Source organism: Mustela nivalis, assembly GCF_964662115.1.
Source record: "Mustela nivalis genome assembly, chromosome: 17".
In the NCBI taxonomy this organism is placed as follows: domain Eukaryota; kingdom Metazoa; phylum Chordata; class Mammalia; order Carnivora; family Mustelidae; genus Mustela; species Mustela nivalis.
The window spans coordinates 23,408,897-23,430,816 of NC_139036.1; the positions used below are offsets into that span (position 1 = coordinate 23,408,897).

General features: G+C 42.1%; 1 protein-coding gene across 1 annotated transcript in view; it reads right to left on the reverse strand.

The window, feature by feature from the left end:
* Window positions 1-21,920, reverse strand: part of MYO1D (myosin ID) — a 341,412-nt gene that overhangs the window by 228,655 nt on the left and 90,837 nt on the right. The window contains 9 exon segments of the mRNA XM_082707407.1: window positions 3,597-3,711; window positions 3,789-3,934; window positions 6,736-6,939; window positions 8,822-8,938; window positions 12,852-12,947; window positions 14,432-14,485; window positions 15,903-16,068; window positions 18,268-18,361; window positions 20,535-20,743. Coding sequence (XP_082563533.1) covers window positions 3,597-3,711; window positions 3,789-3,934; window positions 6,736-6,939; window positions 8,822-8,938; window positions 12,852-12,947; window positions 14,432-14,485; window positions 15,903-16,068; window positions 18,268-18,361; window positions 20,535-20,743 — 1,201 coding nt within the window.

Consider the following 21,920-nt stretch of genomic DNA (forward strand, 5'->3'; position numbering starts at 1 on the left):
GAGAGCACCCACTCACTGTGCACTGGCCTCACGCAGGCTCGCTGTGCGCCGTTTGGAGATGGGCAGTTTACTATCACAGTTTAGTCCTGGGCGCTGATGTGTCCCCCTCATTTATGAGGTACCTAAGCCAGAGTGTTGTCTCCATCCTCTGCTATAAGATCTATAAGCTCAGAATACACAATTTCAGTCTCTCATGGACCCTGCTCCATGCTATTTTAAGGTCCAAGGACTCATGCCAGTTGTCTGTCTGTGGGTTTCAGCTCTGCCTCCTCCTCCAAGCTCTCTTCTGTATCGATGGACTGACGGCAGGGTGGCTTCTGCTTCCTTTTTCATACTTTACTGGTTTGTCTATATCAGTGAATCTCAAGAGGATGATTACCCCCGCCCCAGCGGCATTTGGCAGTGTCTGGAGACATTTTTGAAGGTCATGACTATGTGACCAGTGGGAAGAGGCCACTACACATTGCACAATGCCTGAGAGAGCAAACACAACAAACGAACACAACAAAGACTTATCTGGCCCAGAACGTCAGCAGTCCAGAGGTGGAGAAACCTGGTCTAAATATGTACTTTTATGGTGGCCACGTATTACTATTCCTAATTAGGGAGAAGAGTTATCTCCAGGTTTTGAAACAATATCCTTACTCTTCTCAAAAAGCGGTAACTCTTATATTAATTATTACCTGAAGTCTTAGACCTTGGGGATATGGAATTAAAGACTAGGTCTTTTGCCCCGGGGACAAAACAAGTCCTCTAAAGAACCAACTGTCTGACTAAAGCGATGAGTCTTTGCTGAAGAGTTCGGTAACTTTTAGTTCCTAAGCTTAAGGTTTCTTCAAACGTTGCTTCAAGTTGTGGCTTCCAAACCAGGTTTTTTCCAGCAGTCTCCAATCTCAGGAGGTTTTAGGGACTACAGGGGACAGGAGGAGACAGAACGAGGTAGCTCAGGGGCAGAGAGGTCTGGGCCTCCCATTCCCACCGCAGACAGAGCAGCTGCGTGCCCAAATGCCCAGTCCCAACAGCTAAAAATGACTTATAAACTACCGCACCGAAAGCCTGTGTCAAACAGGGACACAAACAAGCCTTGGGAACCCCCTGACAGAAGTCCACATACCACCTATGAAAGAGACCAGTAGAAAAACAATGCTCCTGAAACCAGCTGAGTCTCCAGATCTAACAACCACAGGCATACACGGAATAGAGGCATAGACGGGTAACACCTCGGGAGTCCGATGAGCAAAATCCAGACTGTGGCAAGCTCAACAGAACAAATGGCTCATCCTCATCAATGGAAGGTTGTGAGGAAAAAAGAGAGATGGAGGAGAAAACCTATAGATGTGTGAACGTCCTGTCAACCAACCACGATGTAAGAACCTTGGTTGGGTCCAAATTCAAGCAACTATAAAAACAGACAAAAACAACCCCTGTAAGATGACTGAGGAAATTCGAACACTGACTGGGTATTTGATGATCATAAGGAATTACTGTTATACTTCTTAGGTGTGATAAAGGTACTGTGGTCATGGTATTTATAAAAGTCCTCACTTTTTAGAGAAGCACACTGGATTATTGAAGGATGATACAATATGATGTCTGAGATTTGCTTCAAAACAACCTGGGGTTGGGGTGGGGGGGTCCAGATGACACGAGACTGACAACCCACCGACACTTGCCATGGCTGGTGACAGGCCTGTGGAGTTTATTATATCGTGATCTCTGCTCTTACATTTGCTTGAAATTTTCCATAATAACAAAATATTACAAAAAAATCAATCACCATGTTCAGAAACAGAGGTTTTGGGTTTTTTTTTTTTTTTTTTAAAGGAAATAATTATCCAGAATAGAGATTCCAGTCTGGGGGGACCAGCAGGCAGTCAGTATGGAACAATTATCTGGGATCTAGCCTTTTGTCCCCTCCAGGACATTTACTTCTTGGTTTATTTTGCTGAAGATTTTTGCATTTTTAGGGCTGCTGCTCCCTTTTCAGATGTTTGGCATAGCCTACTGTAGTTGTCGACTTTTCTCCTTACCAACTATGCTTGTGGAGTTTGATATCCTGATTTTTAAAGGTTATTTTTGACCAGTATCTCTGAATCACCTCTGAATAACAAGTTTTATGATTAAAGTGTCATAAAAATTGAAGCTTCCATTGTAATTGTGTATTAAATTGTACAGCAGATCCCTTCTAAGAAAGCTACATCTAAACTTAACTGACTTACATCTTAAATGTGCTATGAGAGTTCACTGCTTAAATCACAATTATAGGTCATTCTACTACAAAGGAATAATACGCCTTTTGGTTCATTTGTAAAACAGTAGAATTTACACTAAGATACTCAAACAAAATTTTTTTTCTGGTATTCTGATGTTTAACACATGCCAGAAGGCAAGGATGCAATTTGAAGCAAGACTGGTACTAACTATATCACTGACTCCCTTCTGAATGAGAGGAAAGAGAAAGTAGGAAGGTGGGAAGAAATATAAAAGTAACGTATATACAGCCTATCAAATAAGCTTTTTAGGGGCACCTGGGTGGCTCAGTTGGTTAAGCAACTGCCTTCGGCTCAAGTCATGATCCCGGAGTTCCGGGATTGAGTCCTGCATCAGGCTCCCAGCTCCGTGGGAAGTTTGCTTCTCCCTCTGACCTTCTCCCCTCTCATGCTCTCTCTCTCACTGTCTCTCTCTCAAATAAATAAAAAATCTTTTTAAAAAATAAGCTTTTTACTACTATGTCTGATATTAAAAAACTACTAACTTTATTGTGTGTTCTATTTGGCAATAGAATAAACACAGTTTCATAAACACAGAAGTGCGTGGAAACCTGGAAGTTTTTTCCATTTCTCGAGTCTGTTCTCAAAATTGTTTAAAAATACAAATTTAAAAGCAAACATTACTAGGTTTCATTCTGTCACAAGCAGGAGGTCTAATGGCAAGAGAGCCACCCAAGTCATGCTTTGCAGCAGTTCCGTCTGGGACTCCTGCCCCAGGGCAGTCCCACTTTCTGGCCCGGCCTCACCAGACATTTGACTGTGACAACCGTCAGGGTTCAAAAAGGGCCACATGAAGGTGATACTAGCTGGGACACGAAGGACAGCTGACGGAAGGAAACGTTAATGATTTCACGCCTGGGTTTTGGAGAATATAAACTATAATAACCAAAGATAGTAACAGTGCCACTTAGACTGCAAAGTAGAGGAGCGGGGGGGAAAAGCAGAAATAAGAGAAGAAAGGGGACGGAAAGAGAATAAACTAAATTTGGAAGCCAAGCTCAATCAGTTTAAGGCAAAAGTTGCTCCTTCGAGCGACCTCTATGTGGTGCTAAACTCTACTAGACAGGAGACCCACGGAGCACCTGCTCTCAAGTCCAAAGGCTGTAACTCAGCATTCCTGCACACCAACAGGGCAGTCCATCCAATGAGAGTCATTCCACCCACACACACCGAAAACGACTTGTCGTCACGTATCCCCAAAAGGAAAGCTAATGTTCAGATGTTTCATGGGCCCGAGAAAATTGCAATGGAGCAGCTAAAATGACGAGCTCTGACACTCTTTGACACCATGCATGGGGAGGCTACCTCCCCGAGGCGCCCACTCACGTGCTTCCAGGGGATGCCCTCCCGCTGGTACTCCTCCTGCTCCTGCTTCAGCACCAGCTGGATGAACAGCTGCTGCAGCTTCTCATTGCAGTAGTTGATGCAGAACTGCTCAAAGCTGCGAGAGACAGGATCGATCAGGTTCAGAGACGTGACACAAGAACAGTAACATCTGAAGCGTGTCACCCAGCTTACCTGTTGTTGTCAAAGATTTCAAAGCCATAGATATCCAAGACACCGATGACGGTATTTTTCCCATGGACTGTGGTGTCATAGTTCTTGACCTCAATAATATCATTGATGCGGGTGACGATCCAACAAAAGAGGCGTTCGTATATTGCCTGTGAGAGGAACAACATCATTCACTCTTGCCCGCTTGGGACTGTGTCTTCTGTTTAAATCCGTGCTAAGTTTTAAGTTCTTACCTACTTTCTCCTTACCACTTAACATAGCTGTTATTACTCTAAATAGAAAAATAAGAAATGCAGATCAGCTCTTTAAAAAAAAACAAAACAACTACATGATGCAGGTAACACTCAAGGAAATGGTTTGGACTTTTTAAGACTATTACTGGTCACTATGGCATTCTGACACCACTCCCGGGTTCGTCTCTGTGCTTGGCTCTATCAATAATTTCCCTACTCCCTCACAGAAGTCGCCTCATTACTTGATTGTGAATTTCTTCAGATATTAGAAAGTGGGGAACCAATGAGTTAATATCTACGTTCCAGTAAAGCTCTATGGGTTCTAAAAATACAAATATTGATTTTTAATGCCATGTAAAGATCTGAGCCAAAGACCGCAGTCTGAAATTCTTAGAGAACCCAACGCATATCCAATGCCCGCGGACATGCGCAGCCAGACGCACGTGGACGAAGGCGCCACAGGCCCCACGCAAGCGCATCGGACACTAGCACGCTCCACGGCGCGTCTTCAGCACACCCGTTTAGCAGCTCCCTCCAGCCACCTCCCCCTCCGCCAGCAGTTATCCACATGACTGGCCTCCTCTCTTTGCCTCCCTTTTACTCATCGATCCAGTCCACTCTTCGCCTACCTCCCACCGCTCGACAGAAGTGGCTCATCAAAGACCCAAGCACCTCGGTGTAGACATTTTCGTATGCCTCTGTACGGACGTGTTATCCAGACACTCAGCGTCACTCCACCTGGTTTCCCACCTTCTTCTTGAACTTTCTCCCCTCTGGGACTTGGGACGCCACACCTCTCTAATTTTTCTCCTATTTCACTGGCTGCCCTTTGGTAAAATCTCCTCCACCTGACCTCTAAAAGAAGGCGCTCTTCTGGTCCTCTTCACTCTCTAACACCTCCCGAGCCATCTCATTCGATGTTGAACAGACCTGCTACAATACTACGCCCAAGTCGACTACTCCGACGCAGACCTCTCCTCTGAGCGCCAGACTCATGCTTGACAGCCAACCCGACAATATTCCTAGGGGCTCACAGCCATCTCCAACACTGTGCTGTCAGGACTCCTGCTCTTCCCACCTCTGAAAACTGTTCCCACCTTATTTCTGAGCATGAACAAAGGACTCCAGAAATGTAGGAATTTATTCACTCCACAAGTATTAGCTACTTACTCTGGGCAGGTTACTGGAGATATAGTACTGAAGCAAACATAAACACAGTCTCAGTCTCCAAGGAAGACAGGGAAGTAGGAGGAAGGAAAAACCATACACACATACACACACACACACACACACACACACACACACACTCCCCCCACCCCCACCCCGAAGGTGAGGTGCGTGGCATCAGAGGATAATTTAACCTGTTCGGGATTCAGAGGCCAGGGAAGGCTTCCCTGAGAAAGTGGGCTGAGATCAGAAGGATGAGTAAGAGTTGACGAGGCAAGAGGGGGAGAGACAAGGGATCCAAGCAGAGGCCACAGCCTGTGCAAAGGTCCTGTGGCTGGAGGGAGAAAGGGATAAAGACCACCTGCAAGGCCTGAGCAAACACTAACATGCTGGAATGAAGGGAGGAGACTGGAGCATGGTGCGGAAGGAGATGCAGGCTGGAGTCAGAGCATGCTAGGAGTGATCCTTGATCTTATGGTTCCCCAGACAAACAGGGGCTGTGGGTTTTACGTCTCCAACCATCCTCTTTGCACCATTTCTACATGACCTGCCATCATCTCTCTCCTGGCTACTAAAATATCCCCATAAGGGTCTCCCTGTTTCCATCCCCATCCGCAGAAGAGTCTCCATACTGAAACCAGAGTGATTGGCTTAAAAATGCAGACTAGCTCGTTGCTTCTGCTTAGAATCCTCCACTCTCCATTGCACTTGGATAAATCCAAATTCCTCTGGACACTAAAACCAAGCCTGGGACTCAGAAGAGTAAAAATGGAATACGTGCCGTCTAACCAAACAGCGACAAAGAGAAAGAAAACAAGAAAATGTAATCTTGGGAATGTAACACACTTGCCACACAGATAACAGACCAAAGGTTAAAGGGATGAGCTCTCACAAACACGCAGCGGAACAGCGAGAGGCCCTGAGGAAAATATATAAAGGACACACCAGGTGATTCCCAGAACGGACTTAAATACCTTACAGACATGTGGAAAGCTGCTCCAATACATGGGCAATGAAATGAACATAACCACGAGGTACTTCCATATACCCATAGTCAGTCAACTTACAGTCTAAAATCAGTGTGTCCTTTGATGTGGGGTGCTCATTCCTGGGAGTCTGTCCCGTGGGACTAAAAGGGCTGGTGTGTAGGGACACACGCATGGGCTATGGCAGCATTATTTGTTGTAGCAGGAAAAGGAAAGAAGGTGAATGACTTCAGGGCACAATCCCTGCACAGACGCGGAACACAGAGGATGAGCACTCCCTTGGGCAACCTGGGGTTGCCTTCATCAAACATCAGTGAGCCACGTGAAAGGGAAGGTGGCAAGAGGGCCTGTGCAGGCAGCGTCAGCTGCCCAGTTGGACTCGTTCTTCTCAGAACACTCCTGGTGCTCACAGCCAGGGCATTTTATTTAGACTGTGATGGCCCAGAAGTACCGCTCTGGTTTCTAAAAGCCTGAGCCCACTTTCACGGAATGTTTGGACGCATCCTCACGGGAGTTCTCTAAAACCGCATCCCCAGGCAGGGACAATGTCAGTTCGAATCCCACCTTAGCGAAGGCGTCCCTGCCGTAGCTGGCTTCCTGCTCCGTGTGCTGCTTGTCAATGATGTCGCGACCTGTGGCCACCGTTCGGTAGAGAAGGGCCTTCTCTACCATGTCCGTCTTGGTGGAGAGTAGCTCTGCTATGATAGATACAACCTTGCCATCTTCAATGAGAGGCGTGTCACCGTCCACCACGAATTTTAAATTTCCCTATACCAGACAGAAAACAACAAGATGCCGTTGCCAGCAAGATTCTAAAATGTTATGTCGGGGATCTATTTGCCAATTAAAAATAAAATTCAAAGTGACCTTGTCTGTAGCACTGATTTTCCTAAATACATCACACACATATTAAAAACCCACTGCTTTGTCCATCTCTCCTCTCTGCTCTAGACACCCATCTATCTCTTAATAGTCAGCTTTTGTTTTTTGATGGAGAGAAGTTTTACATTTTTATGTAGTCAAATCTAAAATCTTTTGCTTTGGGGCTTTCTTAATTTGGTGTCATACTTAGACCAATTCCCACTCCGAAGATTTTATAAATGTTTAATATTTTCTTCAAATACACAGCTTTCCCCCTTACCTTTAAGCTTTTAACTCACTTAGAATTTGTGTTACTAAGTGGTGCAAAGAATCTAACTATTTTTTCAGATGGTTAGTTAGTTGCTCCAACACCATTTGCTGAATGGCTGAGCTTTTCCTCCTGATTTGGAATGTCACCTTCAGGACTGTCTGGGTGGCTCAGTCGGTTAAGTGTGTCTGCCTTTGGCTCAGGTCATGATCCTGGGGTCCTGGGATCAAGCCCTATGTTGGGCTCCCTGTTCAGTGGGGAGTCTGCTCCCTCTGCCTTTGCCTCTCCCCCACTTTGTGCTCTCTTCTTCTCTCTCTCAAATAAATAAAGTCTTACAAAAAAGAAATTTGAAATATCACCCTTATATATTAAATTCCCCCAAGTTTCTGAGTCTATTTATATTTTACTTATTCAACAAGCAATAAATACTTATTAACCCTCTACCAGCTGTCCAGCACATCAACCAATCTCTTGCATAATCTGATGATACATTCGTGCAACAAGTTTTAAAGGACTGTCACCTTTACTATCATTTGAAATCTGGCAGAATTAGTCATGGGTCCTCTCCTCTTTTCCCTTACTACTCTTCTTTAGAATGTTTTATTGGATCTTCTTTACATGTGTATTGGTCCAGGTAAATTCTAGAAGCCATTATGTCAACTCTAAAAATAAAATTCCTGTTTGGATTCTGAAGGATACTGTTAACTTTATTTATGAACTGGCTGAAAGAGCGGGGCAATTTGTAATATTCAAATCTTCCTAGTTAGGAGCATTTACTTATGGTAACATTTACATTGCCCTATGATATTTTTACATAGAGATCCTGCGCCTTTCACTAAAAGTTAAATCTTGCCACGTTACAGAAAGGTAAGTTTTATTCCGGGTTTGAATTCATGGTGTCATTCATTTTTTTCTAAGGTGACACGTTCACTGTATTTTCAATGTCTATAATTATATAAACAGGAATGAGAGAAATCCAACACAGGGCTCTTCATCTGTCTGAGTTTGCTGCAGTGGTAGTGGAGCACGCCTGGACCCTGGTCGGCCATCTCACCTACCGGGTTGGCCACCATGAATTGGGTGCGCCTTCAAGCCAGTCCTGCCACCCCGATTTAGCGCCCATTTCCCAATGTGAAAAATGAGATGATCAGGATTCCAGTTCTGATTACTTATGCTTCAAGTGCTCCTCAAACAGTATTCTGTTCAAAAGATTTTAGCTTATACCATTGATAGTCATATCGCTACTGAATTCTTTCATCCTCAGAATGAAACCGTTCAAAATCTGACATATCAGGAAGATGATGAATTTAAGTTTCAAAACCTACAGTGGCTTTGAAAAATCCTTCATAATATTATAAAATGATGGAGTGAACCACAGATACAGTAATTGCTTCAAAAATGTAAGAGAAATTTTCTTTATATAAATTAGTTTTTAAATCTGCAGGGAAAAAACAAAATCTTCTGAAAGAGTGTCCTGTCTCCACAGGGAGGCAATATATTCTCAAAGGTGGCCCAACTCACCAAGTGAAGAATGGCTGCCAGAATCTTATATACCGTTTGAGTCTCCTCAGGTTTGAAGCCAATTACTTTCATGGCATCAGCTACTACTTTGAATTCTGCAGCGTCGTTGATAGAAGACTGAGAATGAAAATGGAAAACATTTCACACGAGCATAAAAATCTGACAATTACGAGACTACATTTGAATTTAGCCAACATCTTGAGGCTTCTGTAGTAAGTCACTGAGTACCCAGAGAAAAGAAAATTATTTTAGGGTAGAACTATCACTCAGCACACAAAATGTCCATCGTGTGTGAGAGCCACCACCACAAAAAATAGGCGTGACATATTTTCCGGAACCTTCAGTGAGGGAGCAAGTCCTGGGCTGCCTCACAGAAGCTGACTGCCACTCTGTGATGAGTGAAGAAAACATGGGACATGGAATCACAAATGGAAATACTGACCATGGGAGTCTCTTGCAGGCACATGCCTGACTATTGTTGCCTGTGGTTTTTTGTTTCACAGTTAGTCTTGTAGAGTCTGGGAATAACACTTCCTCTCTTGGATGGTCAGGCTTTTTACTTGACAACTGAGGAAAAGCAGGACCCTCCAAAGCAAAGTGGGCTGCCTCAGTCATTCAGCAAGCTATTAGATATTTTGGGACCACAACCACTCTTTCACAAACATTTGGTGCATTGGATCTTCTAACTGGTTCGAGAGGGCTGCTATAGATTGAATGTATCACCCCCAAATTCTTGTGATGAAATCCTGACCCCTCCCCAAAGGTGATGAAATTAGGAGGTAGGGTCTTTGAGGGGGGATTAGGTCATGAGGATGGAGCCCTCAATAAATGGGATTAGAGCCCTTGTAAGAGGCCCTAGAGATTCCTCATCCCTTCTCCCCTGTGAGGACACAGAGAAGGCTCCATCTATACACCAGGAAGCAGGCCCTCACCAAATGTGCAGGTGCCAGCCAAATTGCTAACCTCGACAAACTACAGCCATCGGGCTGGAAATACAAACACATCAACAGAAATTTACAGTGAAGCAATGGTAAGGGCCTATCTCAAAAAAGTTTCCCTAGAGTAGCAGTTACAGAGGGCCTGACTGATCTTTTCCTCGGTGAATTTCTCCTCTGGTGGGGACACAGGAGAAGGGCACGAAGGGGTCCTCTGTACCTGACAAATACCTGTTCCTCTAGTATCCAGGACACAACAAGGAAAGTTTCTCCACCTACCTGGTTCTTTGACCTTGGGCAAGATACTTAACCTCCTCAAGTCTCAGTTTCCTCATGGGTAAGGTGGGCACAACAATACAGGGTTGTTGGGAGAATTGGATGAGAATCACTTCCCTAGTTCCTAGCCCTAGTTCCTAGCCCATAAAAAGCACTAGACAAGTATCAGACAGAACTATTATTATAAACTGTAACTGTGCTGAAATTGCACAGAAACTAGACAAGAAATCGAAATGTCCTACTGTGGGAAACTGTCAGCTGCTAGAACCCTGATTTGTTCACCCCTCTCCAAGTACCCTTGTCCTTCAGGACTGGTCTCCCCTGCAACCTCAGAGGGTAAATCTTTGTGGGTAGAAACTAATCACGGTGATCTCACTCCCCTTACCAAGGGACTAACTAGCCGTGGGCATGTGATGTTATTCAGGTCAATAGGGCATGAGGTTTCCCTAGCCTCAAAGGGACATAAGCCAGGAACATTTCCTCTGCCTGTGACTTCTGGAACTACAGCTGTCATTTTGGGACCATGAGGAAAATCAGCCTAAGCACTCAAGCCAAATCCAGTGAGGATGGGAGAGTTTTAAGTTGGAAAAACCAATAATATCTGGGTCCCTACCAACACTGTGATGGCATTAAGTTAACCAACAGGGCTTCTCGTTACATGAGATAATTAAGTTCTTATTGTTTTGGGAGACTTTCATTTGGGTTTCCCTTCAACCCAAATGAAAGTCTCCCAAAACAATAAGAAATTAATTGTACATTTTTCCTCTATTTCTAGGGTAGTTAAGTAAAACTGTGATAGAGTATGCTTTATAGTTGTTAAAATCATTCTATTAACATATTTGTTAATGCAAAGATATTAAAATTATATTGTCATTTAATAAAAGCAAATTTATTTCATCAACGTTTATTGTATGATTCCATTTATAAATAAATATATATATATATATATATATACACACACACACACACACACACACACACACACACACACACATAGGAGTGCCTGACTGGCTCAGTAGGAGCAGCATGTGACTCTTGATCTCCGGTTCATGAGTTCAAGCCCCACAGTGGGAGTGGAGATTACTTAAAAAAAAAAAGTCTTAAACACACACACACACACATAAACCATCATCAGTAACTATCTCTAGAAGGTAAACTTTAGTATATTTTTGTTTCCTTCTGGTACATCTTTATTTAGGTTTTGACTATGATCATACATTATGTCTTTATTTTTGTTAGAGAGGGGGAAAAAAAAGAGGCAGGGAGGAAGGGATGGGAATTGGATGAAAGAGAACCCAAGCCACATTCAGCTTTAGACAATGGCTAAATGTTCATTTAATACTTGCTTTCTGTGGGGGCACTACAGGAGTGGGCGAAAAGTAATTTGGTCAGTAAGACAATCTGATTAAAGAGGAACATTTCTGGTCATAGGCATTTTTTTTTAAATTTTATTTTCATTTACTTATTTGAGATAGAGAGAATGCATGAGAGGGGAAAGGTCAGAGGGAGAAGTAGACTCCCCACTGAGCAGGGAGCCCAATGCGGGGCTGCATCCTGGAACCCCAGGATCATGACCTGAGCCGAAGGCAGTTGCTTAATCAACTGAGCCACCCAGGCACCCCGGTCATTGGCATTTTTAAGTGCTGGTTTCACAATCCCTTCTGCATCCATGAGCGCTGCTGGCCTAGTCTCAGAAAGCTCAAGTGTTGCCCTCTATTGTCTTGTTTGTTTTCAATTAATTTTCTCCCAAACATCCTGCTCTGAGATGATTGTAAAAGTAAAACAAAACAAAAAAAGATCCATGCAACTTGAATGTCAAATAATGGAAAATTAATTGGGAAAGCCTAAATATCACTTATTTCCATGCATGGCAATAAAAATACAGCTAAACAGTAATGCAGTTATAATTTGTTTTAGAAGAATAATAGAAACAAAAAAGGAAACACCTCCTTTCCTTTCTTTCCTTTTACAAATTCTTTTTATTTCTCCCCTGACTACAAAAGCAATGTATTTTTTATTTTTTATTACAGAAGAAATTTAAAACATGGAAAAGTACAAGGGCACGGATACCTGTAATCTCATCCATTCAGAATCAGTAATTAAAACCTTGGTCTATTTCCCTCCATATTTTATTTTATATATTTATATACCTTTCTCTGACAAAGCAGGATAATATTATAATTACCATTTTATAGTCTACCATCAACAGACTACTATATTATTAGGATTAGCTCTAAGGTGACTAGCAGAACACTAATTAGAAATAAAAGAGCAGAAAAGCATCTGCATATGGGAGTGCAAAAGGCCCGCAAGCAAGTGAAGGGAAAAAAGTGGAAAAATTTGAGGGCTGAATAGAAATGCTCCAGGGTCACAAAACTATCTCCAGGGTAGGTCAAAATCAATACAGCGCATGGAGATCTTTGATACTCAATTTCAACCAGGGTGCTTTTAAAGTTCTTTCTGCTTCCCAACTCGCCTGTGGCCAAACCATATGGCATCTTCCTCTGAAGTGGATTTCCTAGTCACACCAATGTTTTCACAGTGTCAAAAGAATTGGGATTAAAAACTGGAAAAACAAAACAAAATAAACCACAAGATCACAAGAGAAACTTCTTTCCTGTCAGATGAAACACAGAAACAGTTATTAAGTGAAGTTGTTGACCAGTAATGCAGCGAGTCTCTGTCCCTGAGAATTTAAACACCAGAATGGAAGAAAAGAGTCACTCATTTGCTTAAAGGCAGCAGGCTGGACCAGAGAATTACTTAATGTCCCCTCTGGTTTTTTGTCTGATTGGATATCTCAGAGAGGAAGCTCTTACCTTTAATTGAGCGCCTACGTGGATATAGTTGTAGGATGACAGGGATTTCTGGAGATGTAGAGAGCGTAGCATCTGCTCTGAACCTCCTTGAAGGAGCTGAAAGGTATTTAATTAAAAAATGAACTGGCAAAATATACGCGGAGCCAAGTACATCAAGTATTCTCACAATGGTAATCTGCTTTCACTATGGTCATTTGCTAAACAGGAACCTAAGCGTTGTGGTCACTTGCTTAGCTGCCTCATTATCCAGACAAGATAGAGCTGTGTTTCAGAATTCAGAAAAAGTCAACACTGCTGCTGAAGTTAGAGGTATCAGCCCAGGGTCTCATGCTGAATCACACTGGAAACAAATAGCCTTCCTTCCTCAATTTCTCTATGGGGGGTGGGGAGGTGGGGGGGTGAAGCACCGCTGGATAACCATCACTGAAGGGTTGAACAAAGACAAATTTTAACACTCATCCAAGTGGGGAAAACACTGGGAAGAACTTACGAGTTCTGGACAGGAAAAGAACTATTTCATATTTGGTAGAAAACTAGTTTAAGGAAAACCTGGTGAACTGTCAACGAGAACACAAATATAATATGGGGAGCCCTTACCTACAGAACACGCCTTTGGAAGGCAGTAGGTTTCAATTCTCTACATTAAACTGTATGCTTTGTCTTACTTCAAAGGTGTAATTATCAGATTTTTAAAAGTGATCATTTAAACTAAATATACCAGAACTTGTGTACATATAAATGAGCACTATCTATTACAGCAGTTACCTAGAGAAAATGGAACTCAGCTGAGCTGTACTGTGGTTCAACTTACACGGTCACTGCTCCATCCCTTGCAGAGACATTTTCCACATGGAAATCAATCTTACTTAGAGTTTTACTTTTAAAAAAGTCCCAAACAGCAATGCTTCATTGGATCACCCACTTTATTTCTCAGCACTGGCTTGTGTTTTTTAGGGCTTTAAAAACTGTAATTATGTATCCTACTTGCTCTCTGAGTGTAGACTTGCTAACAGAAGGGCTACTTTTAAAGTCTGCCTTTGACTTTAAAAGCATTCTCAAAAGAGGTATCAAATTTCTTTCTGAGCAATCACAGCTTTGATGGCTAAAGAAGACATTTCTCCCTTGAATTCATAATTAAGTAATCACATTGCCTATAGCCTCCGGGAGCAAAATAAACTCAAGTTGTATTCTTGTCTCTGGGCTCCCAGATAATGGGAACAACAGCTTCAATTCAAAATAAAACACAATTAATTTAACATATTCAGAATTTATCATTTCAAAAGCTTTTACAGATATTAAAATGTTCTCTACATTGCAAAAAAATGGAGGGGATGTTCAACCAAGGCAGTCAACTCCTCTGGTGGGTTAACCACCTGATTCTTCTTTATAAGGATCACACTCATCGAATCTCGGAAGCAGCACATGGGCGAGCGTGTGTGTATGCACGTACTCATGTGTAATGTGTCCTGGGCCAATGGAGGCAAAGGAGGCACAGGACAAGGGAGTGTCCCGACATAAAATACTCATTCCCGGTACAACTGAGCCAATGATGGATTACCTGCACAACAAGAGATACTAACCTGATAAAAAGAATGAAAGCTTCTCTCTCCTGGCTGTTGCACAATCACTCGAGACTTAAAAAAAAAAAAATCACATTAAATCGTTAATCTGAGAATGCACCCTGGAAACAAAGCACAAGCCAAGTTCTCAGGAAATTGTGTATTAACAGTGCATTCAAATGTTCTAAAGACCCCATGGATTACCCACCTAAAACTAGGCCTCTTCTGCAGGGGTTTCTGTGCTATTTTTAATGTTCTTTTTACTATTTAAAACAGAATTCTCTAAACTTTATAAAAATAAAGCTTTTTTTTAAAACCTGGAGCCTAAAGATGGGGTTTTTAGGAGGAAGAGGATTGGAAGTGGGAGAATAGGAAGGGCTGTTTAGGGTTCCCAGGGTCTGCTGGCATTTCAAAGAGCAATGTCTTATGTCCTGTAGTAAAATCAGTTGAAGCCCCTACCTCAGATGGCCCCCAAAGCCTGCACTCACAGGCCTCACAATGCACGTTCTTTCAGAGGAGGCCTTCTAATGGGCTCTGCACATAAAGTGAAGCCATAAAACATTCTGGAAAAAGACTGATGTTACCCGACATTTCCAGTTCTTTCCTAACTGACACTGATAAATACAGGTATTTCCTTAACAGTCTGACTTCAATTTAACAAACGAAAATAGATTATGCTCTGGTACGCTGCCATAAAGGATGCTATGAACAAATAGAAACTAGAAGAAAATGAGATTCAAGTTAGTTAAAATAAATGTACACAGAAGTATCAAATCAATATGCTATACGCCTTAAATGTTTATGGTGTTAAATGTCAATTATATCTCAGTTAAAAAAAGAGAGTTGTATGGGCATGATTCTGTGAAAAGAGTGTCATTTCGGGGAATGGATGGGCTAACTCTTCCGTCATATGTTCAGGACAATTAACAGCAGCAAGCAATGGTGGTGTGTCAAAAAAGTAGAACTGATTAGTCCTAGAATGTGTTTTGGTTAAATTTCTTTTCTTAAAGATTTTATTAATTTATTTGTCAGAGAGAGAGAAAGCACAAAGCAGGGGTGGAAACAGGCAGAGGGAGAAGCAGGCTCCCCGCCAAGCAACAAGCCCGTTGTGGGACTCGATCCCAGAACCCTGTAATCATGACCTGAGCCGAAGGCAGACACTTAACTGACCAAGCCAACCAGGTGCCCCAGTTTTGGTTAAATCTTATCCAGAAGTTGGCACACATTCCCATATCACTCCCACCCCTGCCACACATGCACCTAAATCCTTATCTACAAAGCCCAAACTTTTCCCAATCTGATACGGCAGGAGCTAAGAAGAGCACAAAAGGAGAGTAACCTGTCCCAGAAAGTGAACTGAGGAGTGGGAAGGGAGGCAGAATAGGATTAAAAGCTACTTTTAAGTAAGTTTAAAAAATTCTACAAACATGATTAGGTTTAAAAAAAAGTCAGCACTGGAGAACATTACCCTCAGAAATGAAGCACATTTTACCTTCTCCAGTAAGTAGTTGTTGATATGTCCACCGATAGGGTCGCCCTTGAAATCAAAATTGATGTCCATGTATTTTCCAAACCTGCTTGAGTTGTCGTTGCGGTTGGTTTTGGCATTTCCGAAAGCTTCCAAGACACAGTTGGACTTAAGCAACATGTTCTTCACTCTTTAACAGAGAAATGAAAGTCAGTATAGAAAGTTCCCGAGGCTGCACCTTTTAGAAAAACTAGATTTTGTTAAAGTACACCCAAACATTTATACAAAGATAATGCTGACTGTAGCATTGTTTGAAGTACTAAAACAAACAGGCCCTAAATGTCCACCAGTAGGGCTGGATAAAAAAACTTTTTTTCCTAGTATAGGATGCATCGACAGAGAAAGAGGTCCAGAATACACTGATGAATGAGAAAGTAGGTTGCAAAATAATATGTGTTGCAGGGTCTTTAGGTGTCTGTGAATGTGTCTGTGAACGTGAGTGCATGTGTGCAGGCACACAGCTTAGTAAATGCTTAAAAATCCGGGAAGACCAGTGCATTTCACTACAGCGGTCTAACTTGACAGGGTAGGAGTCTGTGGAGTGGGATTTCAGGGGACTTCCGCCTTGGACAAATGCTGTAATTTTTAGTTTTTAGTGTTTTTTTTTTTGTTTGTTTTTTTAAAGATTTTATTTGACATACAGAGAAGCAGGCCAGGGAGAGGGGAGCAGGCTCCCTGCTGAGCAGAGAGCCTGATTCGGGGCTCGATCCCAGGACTCAGAGATCATAACCTGAGCAGAAGGCAGAGGCTTAACCCACTGAGCCACCCAGGTGCTCCTAATTTTTAGTTTTTAAGAGAACATGTTTTACTGACATAAAAATCTTAAAAAGATGTGTTCTGAAAAGAAAGAATAGGTGCCACATTCATTCCTTATTTAGTGAATGCTAACTTTCTACAGCGCAGTCTCCCACCGGATACTTTTTAACTTGATGCTGAACCCTTAAGTCTTTGTTTTTATTTCCCTGGCAAAACCTCTTGCGTGTGGGCCCACCTGCAGAAATCACTTTGGCCGCTAAAGTAAGCTGATGTAACAGATCCACTCTGACTGTAAGTGACCCCATCACCACCCCAGCTTCTCTCTTCCCACACCAAAGTATACTTTAAAAATGTGGGGAGGGAGGATTGCACGCTATGGTAAACGAAGATGACCATCTTTAAAACTACATTAAGATATACCCACGAAACACTTGACATTGTACACATGCCTGACTCTACTATACCCACTGGGTTTAGAAATAAAATCAAGTTAGTTCTCCTGAGTGTCTGCGGAAATTCACATAAGTGACTCCTATTCGTGTCCCTGTCACAGGAGACTGTAAAGTCAGAATCAGAGGTGGGGATGTGTCAAGAAAAATGCCTCTTTGACCACCAGCCCAGTTATGCAGAAATGAGGAAAGCCCCGGTAGGGTAAGTCTCATCTATACCACCTTCTTTCATACCCATATCCTTTCTTTCCTAGTCATAAAATGAAGGCTGAGATGTGCATGCGGAGGGCGATTCCAGAAAATAAACACTGAGCTTCACACTAGCAACTCTGGAAAACTTTTTTTCTCCCAAAAAGTGCACATCATCTAAGAAACTTAAGTCATGGGGCGCCTGGGTGGCTCAATGGGTTAAAGGCTCTGCCTTCGGCTCAGGTCATGATCTCAGGGTCCCAGAAATGCATCCCGCATCGGGCTCTCTGCTCAGCAGTGAGCCTGCTTCCCCCTCTCTCACTGCCTGCCTCTCTCCCTATTTGTGATCTCTCTTTCTCTCTGTCAAATAAATAAAATCTTTAAAAAGAAAAATCCATCCATTCGTTCCTTAAGAATGGATAAGAAAATACTAAAGGCGCGTTCCATGCTAGCAGCCAGGTCCTACCGACAGTGCCCAGCAGCCCTCATCCTTATCTTATGCTGACAGCAGCGTGAAACTTAAAGAGAAAAAGGAATCATTCTTAGCGATTCTAGTATCAGGGCTTCCGGCTCTGACAATGCAATGCAGGGATGCCACAGATCTGCCTCCCAGAGCCCCTTCCCTCCAGGGAGCCTTGGGCTCCTCAGCAGACAGTGTAAAAAAGACACAGTACAGTACAAAAAGCAACTTGAACAGTGGCATCTACCAGCATCCCCTGAACTGCCTCGGGTGAGCACCTGCAACACTGAAGGCAGCAGTTACAGGGCAGGGACTTTCATCTGTTGCAGTGTTACTTTGTTTCCTATTTACATAAAGGTTACCAAAGCAGTATTTCTCTATGAAGAAGCAAATATAAAAACCGACGGCCCAGGCAAGTCTGTATGGAAAACAAAGCCCCAATGAGAACGTGTCCCTATTTTCACACCACCCTTACCTTTCCACCTCGGCTCTCTGGCTGGGGTTGGTGATGGCCGCTATGTAGTGCATGATGTATTTACTGGCTTCGGTTTTCCCAGCTCCACTCTCCCCTGCGGGAATAGTTGTGCAAGGCTTAATACAGTCATTGAGACCAACAGTAAGCTGATTTCTAGTAGAGTAACTGCAATTCTTCATAGAATAATCGCAGTAATTGCAATGATCATTTAATAGAATAATTGCAAATTCTGAGGTTATTTACTTAAAATTCTTTGTTTCATTTTTGCCTTTTTTTTTTTTTTGAGTTAAAATCTTCCTGTCTTGGTACCGTCTAGGTCTTAACAGCTCTGAAAATGCTGAGAAAAGAAGCAAAACCATTATGGAAGTAAAATAACAAATAGATTCCAAGTTAAGATGGACTGCATAGAAAATATCAAGGGACAAAATGGGGTAAGTGAACTCCTTACACCTGAGTGTTGGTGTTTGGCAGTGACTCTGAAGCATAGCAGAAAAGAAACAAGCCAGTGCCTCAAACACCAGCCATGGCTAAATTCATGTACCCTTATGCTCATTAATCTTAATGAGGATGAAATATTCCTTTCAAAAAATTAAAATCAAGCGTCATTTTAGTGAAAACATAGCAGGATGCAACAGCGAGTTCCAGACATGGCGTCAGAGAAAAAGCAGGATGACTGGTATGAGGCAGGTGGAAGGGACCGGCTCAGCATGAGCTACCCACATTTTTAAGTGGAAATGCCTTCTGACCCCCAAACTCCACTTGCAGAAATGTCAACTACAGAAATACTAAAAATACTAATGGGATCAAATAATAATAATAACAGTAAGCTTCAAAGACTTAAGGAGCATTTCTGTAGACTATACTATGTGTCGCTGCCGAACTCGACAAATAACGTGGCTGCTGGTAGAGGGCCAGGCAGATAAAGGATTCAACTATTCAACGGAATAGCACACAGCTGTCAGAGAGCCCTTACTTCTCTAGCTGTGCTAACGAAAAGATGTTCCATTCCATACTGTTAAACAGAAAAACAAGTCAAATAATAGCAGCTATAATTCTGTAACATAATTAGAGTTTATAATTTAATATGCATGTATGATGATATGTATTATACACAGAAAAATGTATAAAAAGGATAAATACTAAATTCACAGCTGTTAATGTTGGAGTTTTGGGGGGTAACAAGATATTCAAAGGGGAGGGACATTTTACTTTTACTTTATATGCTTAAAGGATTGTTTATTTCCTCCTTCCTTTTATACTCAGGCAATATTGCTTTTATTAATTGAATATAATATAGTCCTAGGATATAATTCTCCAACACTAAGTTACTATAACTCCTCTGACCCTTAATATTCTCATCTAAAAAGTAGAAACACAACTGTCTTAGCACTCAGAACTGTTCTGATAACCAAAATGAAATAAAGTCATAAAAGCAGTTTTGAAAGTATAAAGACCTTAATGCAGATGTGAGGCATTATTATGACCAAAATAAATCCCCACAGCGTGGGCGAGGGCATCCTATGTCAGCAGGCAGATATTTTCCCAATCCTCAATTCACATGACCCAAGATTCTGGGAAGAGCTCAGCTCCAACAAGGTCTACTACCTTCCTGCTCCTCAGACTTTGAAGCTCCAGCCTCCAGCTGGGACGGCCCAGTTCTGGTCCCCATGCCTGTTATGCCCTTTGACACTAACTCCCACTTGCCAATCTGACTTTGACTTGTACCTCAGGATTTCATTTTCTTCCTTTCATTCTGTTATTATTTAAAATAATCTTTGTTGGGATGCCTGGGTGGCTCAGTCATTTGAGCATCTGCCTTCAACTCAGGTCATGATCCTGAGGTACTGGGATAGAGCCCCGCATCGGGCTCCCTGCCTGGCAGGGAGCCTGCTTCTCTCTCTGCCTGCTGCTTCCCCTGCTTGTGCTCACTCATTCTCACTCTCTATTTGACAAATAAATAAATAAAATATTGAAAAAAAAAATCTTTGTTACATTTTATCCAGTACTTTTATGTCATTGAGATGGGAGGAAGAATCTTTCATGACCAGAAAGTCCATCCACATGTAACGTGGATTTGGAAATGAATCAAGACAAGGCATTGGTTCGAATGATTTGGTGTTTGCTGCAATTTTTTTTCTCCTATAAAATTGCGTAGGTTTCTAACTTCAAAAAAAAAAAAAAAATCTATTGAGCAGTTTGGATCCTTGAGCACCTAGTAAGTGAAATGCATTTTGACCTTGAAAGCACAGGGATCCCCTTCTGAATACCTGATATCACAATACAAGTGTCTTTTGAGCGTCTCTTCATAGCTTTGTAAGCAGCATCCGCAATTGCAAAAAGATGAGGAGGTCTCTCGTACAGCTCCCGTCCTTTATACTGCTCGATTGTGTCTCTCCCATAGATGTTCAACGGCTTGTAAGGATTCACAGAAACAACGACTTCTCCAATGAATGTGTAGATGCGCCCTTTTTCAAATCTGTAAGGAAGCAAAAGAAGCAGAGGATTGGGTCGGTTATAGAGAAATGTTCTTTCCTAGGTGTCCCAGGAACAGTTTCTGAACTGACATCTCATTGATTCTGAATTAATTTTAGAGACAAAGCTTAAGGCTTTGCCCCTTCAGATGCTGCTGGTAGGAAAGACCAGTAGGAGTTAAAAGCCAAGAACGAAGAAAGAATTTAATTTGGGGGAGGCTGGATGTTCCCTATTTCCAAATACGAAAGGATCAGAAGGGGCTACACAAGAGCTCTAGTCAGAAAAGAAATAGAAGTTAAAGCAGGTCTTAGAATCTACTTAGCCAGATTTGCAATGATAAAGAAAACTGCCCAAATACATTTCTTTTTTTCTTCCTCTTGAAACCACAGTAAAATGTCAATAAAGGAATAAGAACACTAAAACGCGTAACCGAGAGAACGGTAGGAGAGAGGGTTCCGGCACACGTTAAATTCATGATTTTAAATGATTGCCTAAAATTTCACAGTGTAGATTATCATTCTTTATTCAATCATCCCCCTTCCTTCCTGCTATATTCAAATAGGATATTATGAACAATACTGTAAAAAAATACTCTTGACACATAATCTTATGAATCAGTGCTTTTATTTCTGTGGGATAGCTGGTTGAAAGGTATGTGTATTTTTAAAAGTATTTATAATATGATCGCACCTTTTTACCATAAAATACTAGAACAGTGCCCCATAGATGATTTAGATGTCTAACTGTACATGAATGTATTTGATAAATGATGACACAAGCATGGAAAAATAGGGGAGACTACTTGTGATGTTTTATGTACCCTTTTACACATACAACAGGGGGATGAGGAGGAAGGTCACGTGGATGGATGGAAGGAAGCCAGAGGAACAAAGGAAAAAGGAGTAAAACAAAACAAAACAAAACGAGACATACATGATATGATTGCAACCGCACAGAATTATGTGTCTGTGTTTACAAAGAAAAAATTTAAATATAAAACTTAGAAGCCCCATATCTCTTCACTATTTATACATTAACTCACACATACAGACACCCGTGAACCAGGCCAACACTCAAATGGAGGTTTCTACACAAACACCTGCCCCTGCCAAAAGGCACAGGTAGACACAGAGTTTGTATCTGAGAACGAAGGGAGTGGTGAGTTGGGCAAAGTGCTCGCC